The 8,146-nt window shown below is 42.4% G+C and overlaps 1 protein-coding gene across 2 annotated transcripts; it reads left to right on the top strand.

Annotated features, from left to right (window-relative positions):
- The first annotated feature begins 1,376 nt into the window (after window positions 1–1,376).
- Window positions 1,377–6,912, top strand: meaf6 (MYST/Esa1-associated factor 6). Of its 2 annotated transcripts, XM_047382750.1 has the most exons (8): window positions 1,377–1,566; window positions 3,020–3,135; window positions 3,358–3,445; window positions 3,531–3,576; window positions 3,660–3,852; window positions 6,104–6,133; window positions 6,478–6,511; window positions 6,597–6,912. In XM_047382750.1, exons 1-8 carry the CDS (start codon window positions 1,477–1,479, stop codon window positions 6,609–6,611), a joined length of 612 nt encoding a protein of 203 aa, XP_047238706.1. In that variant the 5' UTR covers window positions 1,377–1,476; the 3' UTR covers window positions 6,612–6,912. The 2 variants fall into 2 exon arrangements, with proteins under 2 accessions (XP_047238706.1, XP_047238707.1); XM_047382751.1 differs by lacking the exon at window positions 6,104–6,133 and having other exon boundaries at window positions 1,381–1,566.
- The last annotated feature ends 1,234 nt before the right edge of the window (window positions 6,913–8,146 follow it).

Raw genomic sequence — 8,146 nt, 5'->3', positions numbered from 1 at the left:
CAATAACCTGGAACAAATTTTATTTAAAAAAGGCATGAATAATTAATCTGAATGTTTTGGTCAAACTAAGATTTAATCCTGATTATGAGAAGCAAGGATCAAGATGTTCCTGAATGTGTGAATGAAGGAGGACATCCCATGAACCTCCAGCTGTGGGAGTATTTCCTCTATGTTTATCTGATGAAGAAGGAAGAAGTGATCTCTTAAAGATGGGTCAGGTTTCACCTTGACTCAGGGTTTTCCCTCTTCTAAATAATTCCTGGTTTTGGTTTCATGTCAGCTTGGAGGTTTGGAATATTCCCCAGTTCTGGGTGTGAATGCAGCAGAAGGCATCACCTGTTTGGACAGCTGGTTGTTTACTCCATATGTCATGGTCCCCACGTCATCACAAGTAACCAGAGCAGTTGGAGCTATCACTAAATCATCAGCATCCTCTCAACACAGAGGAATACAGGAAGCATTTTAGAAAACTTTGCACATTTAACAGAAATTAGTGGTTTAGAGTCTTTGTTCAGTTTTACAGGGTTGTTTTTCAGAGGAACGGGGATATTCCACCCACTAGCATGATTCCCTACAATCTCCGCTGACCTCTACAGGTGGGATAAATAACTAAGGGCTCTGGAAATAAAATTGGATTGATCTACAGATGTTGTAGTGTCTCAGCTGGACTTAAGGGTTTGGAACCATCCAGCCGCAAACCCAAAGGTGGTCTGAACTCTTTGGAGGACTGTAATGCAGTGATTGTTGCTGAAGGAAACTTTCTGCTGGTCTGATCACAGGGTTGGATCCTCAGCCAACTCTGTCCTCACAGGTTTTATTTGTTTCTGTCTTAAGTTAAAGTGTGTTGCCTAAATAAGTGAGCAGGAATATATGGACCAGAAAGGTACACTGTTAGCTTTGCTGCAGGGTTCACCAGACAAACATGACTCCAAGGTTGATTTAAACTGCAGCTATAATTTAATCCTGAATATCTGAACCCAAGCAGCGTATTTCTAAACAGGTTGGTCAAGAAAACCCTGATAATATGTGACATAAATACCTAGAGTCTAAAAGTCATGAGAAAATGTTTTCAGTTGTTGGATGATGGATGTATGGATGGATGAAAACTCTTGCTCTCATGTGTTTTACATATATTTAGAAGAGTATAACTATAAATTTGTAAGTAATTATACGGATGATAAAACTTCGAACACAGAGTAAATTAAAAATTAAACAAACAAAGAAACTTTATCTGTGACTCTGCTATTTCATCTGCACTATTCGCTGCTCAGATTTCATGAAAAGTTTTACAAAATTAATCAGAAGCCGCTTGAGCTGCAGAGAAGATGGAGATGTTGTCATGGTAACAGTTTGAGTCCAGCTGTAGTCCTGCTGTGGTCTGGAGCGCCCCCTCCCGGATGTATCGATACCCTGTGATCACTGCAGCCAGCTGCTTCGACCTCTTCCTCTGCTGGTTTCCAGAGAGCTCCCTCCGTCATGGCGATGCACGCTAAAGCAACTCCACCACAGATCCCGGACACCAGGAGAGATCTGGCGGAGCTGGTGAAGAGGAAACAGGAGCTGGCTGTGAGTAGATGTGGATTTTGGGGTTTTTTCAGCGGAATTAATCGCTCCGCCACCAAATGCGGCCTGCACGCTAAGCTAACGGAGGCTAACAGAGACGTGCTAACTGAACAAGCGAGCAGTTCTGTTTAACTGTTACTTTATATTTAAAACGCCTTAAAGACAGCATAAGGAAATTATAAGCATAATAAAGATAATCAGGAATGTTATTTAAAGGTTTATATGTGTTTTTTGTTGTAATATTCCGAATAAATGTGGTAAAAAACAAAATGCTTGATAGCATGGCAACATACAGCCGCCAACGGTTTAATTGAAGTCTCGCGATACTTTAGTAAAATATCCCCTGATGGTAAATAAAGAAACGGACCATTATTGAGCACATGTAATCAACTGATTAAATAAATATATTAAGGTGAATGACTTTCAGAAGCAAAAAAAAACAAAAAACATTTGCAACCTTATAGCATTTATTTTACTTTTACTCATTAATTTTTTTATTTATGTATTTATATATTAATTTATCTTATTAAAAGGTTTTAATGCCTGGGATGCTGCACTATGAGATATTTGCTGTTAAAACCTACCTTGCATGTAACACCCGTCATTAATTTATATCAAGTGAAATACAAAAATCCTTTACACAATTTTGACATGTAAAACGGCTGGTCTGTCAGTCACAAAAAAACCCCCACAGATTTCATGCAATTCGTATTTATGTACACAGCTGAAAATTAACCGCCTATAAGGTGACCTCAGCCACACGACTCGCTGGCTCGTTGAGGATCACAGTGACTTAAACTGCAGAAAAGATGCAAATAATAGTTTTCCTTCCAATCTCAAAGCCCTGGAGCTCATCACCAAAGATAAATTAACAAAATAACAGTGGAAACATGAAAAAGCTGCTCAGTGATTATAAGAAGGGCTTGTTTGCTGTGGTACAAATAAAGATTTTTCAGTTGATTATTGAGAAGAACATAACTAGGTTTTTGGGATACTATTTTTTTGAAAGAAAATGTGAATTAAGTTGATGCTACTTTTGTATTTTTATATTTTGAGAGATGGAAATTTACTGTATGTATAGTCTAAACAGCCAAATCAAAAGCAACTGACTGAGAATCTGATGACATCTTGGCCAGGAATGAGCTTTATCATTTACTGCCTATGAATAGTTTTGCACAGTCATTAAAATCTAGAACAAAGTTCCTCATTGGATAAAAACTGTTTTACATTTCAGAGATGAGAGGATTTTAAAGCAACTGAAGGAAGAAAAGTGTTGTTCCTCATAAAAGACCAAATAATGATAAAATTAAATCACGTGTTCCTTAGTTTGACTTTTCTTAATGGAGTAAAATTAGACTTTCAATTCTTTAGCCAATCATATTGATTTTTTTTTTTTTTTTTCACTCATGTCCTAAAACAATAACTGAATAATAATCTGGTTCCTTCAACCTGACAGGAGACACTGGTGAACCTGGAAAGACAGATTTATGCCTTTGAGGGCAGCTACCTGGAAGACACTCAGATGTACGGCAACATCATCCGAGGATGGGACAGATACCTCACCAACCAAAAGTAAGAGCTTCCACCCGGGTCTTGGTTGGAAGTGCAACAGGGGGAGTTTTACAGGGATCCTGGTTGGGTTATCACATCTGATGGTTTATTTCTGATGAGGAGACATGTTATTTTGAACTATCAGATGTGTTTTACTTATTGTCTTTGTTTTGGGTTATTGGAACTCTGAGGAAGTTTCAAATTGGATGATGGGAAAACCTCAAGCTTTTCTGTTTCCATCAGGAACTCCAACAGTAAAACTGACAGAAGGAACCGTAAATTTAAGGAAGCAGAACGTCTGTTCAGCAAGTCATCTGTGACGTCTGTTGCAGTAAGTCATTATCCTGTTGTCATCTGGGTTTCTGGTCTCCATTGAGACGGTCTGCTCATGCACATGGCTGTGTTGTGGTTGGCAGGCGGTCTGCGCGCTCGGAGGGATCCCGGATCACATGAATGAAAAGCGTGAGTTTCTTTTTTAATGTAATGACAGACAGCATGGGAGGAGCTCCTCCTGCATGTTCTGAGGTTCTGCTGCATCCTTTCAGGTGAAGCTGGAAGTGGCACAGAAAGTGACACGTCTCCAGATCTTCAGAACCAGGAAAACGAGCCGAGCCAGGAGGACACGGAGGACGTAGACTCAGCACTGCAGGACCTGAAGCCTCAGAAAGCTGCTTCCTCCTCATCATCAAGCAGTCACCACGGGAGCCACAAGAAGAGGAAGAACAAAAACAGACACAGGTACAGAACCCACATAAAGTCCTGACGGGCCTGCTGGATCAGGGTATTGTTAATGGGAAACATTAGGGTTTAAACTTGGTTTCTGCTGAAGTGTCTGGGGTTTATCTAATAAGAAGGTCCGAACGTTTAGAGTCCCAAGGTCTGTGTTGTATTTAGAACTGATCAGAACCATATTTACCTCCTGAGTTTTAATGCCTGAACAGTGAAACGGGAGCTTGACCACGGTTAAGCTGGTTGATTTAAAATCATTACATGAGCTCCAGACAGAGGTCGGATGCACCTGCAACAATCACTAACACTTGATTCCTTTAAGCTCCGCCCTGTTCCAGCTGCAGCTCAGGTGTAAGTGCAGAAAATCAGGAGGTGAGCATAATAGATGTTAATGTCTGCTGAGCAGAGGTTTGGATTTATGCTCCTAACCAGAAACATTAAACCTGTTCTGTTTGCCTATAAGATGAAACATTTCAAGGTCTCCTTATAAAATCATAAGGTATAAAACCAGCTGCATATGATGGTGTCGGGTTGCATCCACAGCTGCCTGACCTTTTCCCCTCTAGAGCCTTGTATATAGTGAACACAATTCTGGCCCACTCTGTGGTTCTGAACTGTGCCATGAAGTCCAAAGCCTGCTATTAATCCACTCGGCAGCCATGGTGACTTAAGGCTTCGTTTAAAGAAAGACATTTAAGGCTCAGCACTGATGCTAGTGGGTTAAATGGGACAAAACCCGAGGGATTCCAGTTGGGTCAGAGAACAGAGAGGATCAAGCCATTCCAGGTGTTTGTTCTGGAATCTCTGGTCCAATTGAACAGGGACACAGGGTGGTGCTGTAGCTGAACTCAGCAGTGAGGCATGCTGGCCGTGTGATTTTCTTTTAACATAGCTGATTAGAGCAGGGCTTAAATCCAGTCCTTTAGGCCCAGTTCTTCAACACACCTGGATCAGATAAGTGGGTCATTAGCAGAACTCTGTAGAACTTGGTGAAATGCTCAGAAGTAGGGCTGAAACGATTCCTCGGATGATTGGAAGACGTCAGTTATTAAAATTGGTTCAATTCTGTTTTCAGCGCACTGCTTTCAGCAGTGAGCTGGAAGCATCCGCTGCAGCAGTGGAGGCAGCTAGCACTGTATTGATGTTTTGTCCACCAGAAAGAGCTGATGTTCTGACATGTCGATGTTAGATCATTGTTTTAGCTGCAGATGAATCCTTTCCTACTAATACTCAAGAAAGGTATTTAATTATTTAACTCATTTCCTGTGTCATGTATTTCGATTACTCATAAAATCAGCTTAAGTAGTTAAATGAAAAATCAGGAGATTGTCCCAGTTTATTATCAGATTAATCCATTAATTGTCAGAATAATCGATAGAAACCTCGATTACTAATAATGATCAGCTGCAGTCCTGCTCAGGAGCTAGTTTCAGCTGTGTCATTCAGATGTGTTGGACCAGGTATGCTTATAACACAGATGTCAAACTCCAGGCATGAAGGCCCAAAGTCCTGCGACGTTTAGATGGGTCACCGGGTCAACAGGGCTGAGCATGTCATTAGCAGGACTCTGTAGGACTCTACATGAGGAAATAATTCAGTCATGAAGTAGCTGTGATGAAATTTGGACCAATCCAAACGTTGGAGGAGACCGGCCCTCCAGAACTGGAGTTTGACACCCCGAATCTAACAGTTGTAGAACACCCGGGATCAGAAAGGTCCACCTCAACTGTGTTTGAGATGGTTTTGCGTCGGAGTTTTTCTGTGCCTCCTCATCCTCAGATCAGATTTACGTCTCGTTAAAGAAAACCATGGTTGTGGGTGTAAACAGTTAAGATTGCTGTCCAGTCGCAAACAGCTGGAGCTGGAATGACTCAGAGTTCCTGTCCAGTCTTTAATAATTACAGACAAATGTCCAGTTCCTGTAGTGGCTCCAGGTCTCAGGATAAGAAAAGGGAAACATGGAAATATTTGTGTTTCCAGTCTCCCCAGGATTGTGTTTAAATAGAAGTCTAAATTAAGCAGATGTTTTATTTACCTTGTTTCATGATGTTTGGAGCGTACAGATAAACCAGTTCAGGTATGTTACCAGCCAGTATCTCCACTAACTACACTGGGAGACTGTGGTAATGTGTGTGATCCCTGTATGAAGCCTCCTGGCTGCTGTATGACGACGTGATGCTCTGTCTGGTCTACAGTGTCTGTCATGATGTGATGAACTAACAGCTGTTGCTTTCTTCTTCCCATAATGCTGCTCCCTCAGCCCTTCTGCCATGTTTGATTATGACTTTGAGTAAGTCTGAATTTTACTTCCACTTCCTGCCTGTTGCTGGCTCATGGTATGACTGGACGCTGCTTGCTGTGCGCTCTGCATGTCACAGTTTCAGCCTTTGGTTTCCGATGCATGTCCGCGTTCCATCATTTTCTTTTATTCCATGTTTTTCTGCCTCAGAATCAGTTCAGGTCCAGAAACAAACATATTGCTGGTTTTACCTGGAAGGTTCTGCTCGAGCAGTTTGTGTTAGGGTTTCACATTTCTTCATGGTTCTGTAGTTGGCCCACCTTCAACATTCCCATCAGGAATCAGCAGCTTGTTGTGTGGAAACATCTAATTGGATCACTTTGTGTTCTTTGCAGGTTTGACATGAAGGTCAACAAGAAGCCCAGAGCTGTGAGTAGATGTGATGACCTTTAAGAGGGTACAAGCAGCAGAAGTTCTTGTTCCCTTACTGGGTTTTATTTCTGTCATCCTGCAGGATTATTCCACCTGAAGGACCAGGATCATCCAGGAACCGTGTCGCCGAACATGTTTCTGGACTTTTTTTGCCTTTTTGTTGTTTCAGCCTGTACAGTGTCCATATTGTTGAAACATTCCCACCTTGTGTCCTGGTTCTCTCTGGACCAGTCGGGTCAGAACCACCGTGTTTCATCACACCTCCCTGTGTGTCATTTAAAAGGATTGTATTTATTGTGTAGCTGATTTTCATGTTTCCCAGGAACATTTTCCTTTAGCATCACATTTCTTTTATGAGCTGTTTGTTTTACAGAAAATCAATAAAATTGTGCAAACGTTGATGTTTGGGTGGATTTTTGAAACTTCTGCTGTTTCTGCTGTCAGTCACTGAGTAGCTGGATGTTCTCACACTTCCGCTCAATAAGGAGTTTGGATATTTCCAGATATCAGTGTTTTGGTTCCTGACTTGGGGCAGATTTTTGTCTGGCAGCTCTCTGCTGCCGTCAGGGAAATGTTGAAGTTAACAGGAACACAAATAAATGTCAGACAAATACGATTTCCAATGTTCCTTCACAGTCTGGGTCAGAACCAGGCTCTCCTACATGCATTTCCCAAGTCTGAATAAGTATGAAAAAATATAAAACATTATACACTGCTCAAAAAAAAAAAAGGGGAAGACTCAAACAACACAATATAACTCCAAGTAAATCAAACTTCTGTGAAATCAAACTGTCTTAGGAAGCAACACTGATTGACAATCAATTTCACATGATGTTCAAATGGAAAAGACAACAGGGGGAAATCTTTGGTGATTAGCAAGACTCACTCAATAAAGGAGTGGTTCTGCAGGTGGGGACCACAGACCACTTCTCAGTACCTATGCTTTCTGGCTGATGTTTTGGTCACTTTTGAATGTTGGTGGTGCTTTCACACTCGTGGTAGCAGGAGACGGACTCTACAACCCACACAAGTGGCTCAGGTAGTGCAGCTCATCCAGGATGGAACATCAATGCGAGCTGTGGCAAGAAGGTTTGCTGTGTTTGTCAGCGTAGTGTCCCGAGCCGGGAGGCGCTACCAGGAGACGTGGAGGAGGCCGTAGGAGGGCAACAACCCAACAGCAGGATCGCCACCTCCGCCTTTGTGCAAGAAGGAACAGGAGGAGAACTGCCAGAGCCCTGCAAAATGACCTCCAGCAGGCCACAAATGTGCATGTGTCTGCACAAACGGTTAGAAACCGACTCCATGAGGATGGTATGAGGGCCCGACATCCACAAATGGGGGTTGTGCTCACAGTCCAACACCGTGCAGGACGCTTGGCATTTGCCAAAGAACACCAGGATTGGCAAATTCATCACTGGCGTCCTGTGCTCTTCACAGATGAAAGCAGGTTCACACTGAGCACATGTGACAGACGTGACAGAGTCTGGAGACACCGTGGAGAGCGATCTGCTGCCTGCAACATCCTTCAGCATGACCGGTTTGGCAGTGGGTCAGTAATGGTGTGGGGTGGCATTTCTTTGGAGGACTGCATGACCCTCCATGTGCTCGCCAGAAGTAGCCTGACTGTCATTA

The sequence above is a fragment of the Girardinichthys multiradiatus genome, chromosome 13 (genome assembly GCF_021462225.1).
Source record: "Girardinichthys multiradiatus isolate DD_20200921_A chromosome 13, DD_fGirMul_XY1, whole genome shotgun sequence".
NCBI classification, from domain to species: Eukaryota; Metazoa; Chordata; class Actinopteri; order Cyprinodontiformes; family Goodeidae; genus Girardinichthys; species Girardinichthys multiradiatus.
The sequence above is the reverse complement of the archived record's forward strand: the minus strand, read 5'-3'. Positions and strand labels throughout refer to the sequence as shown.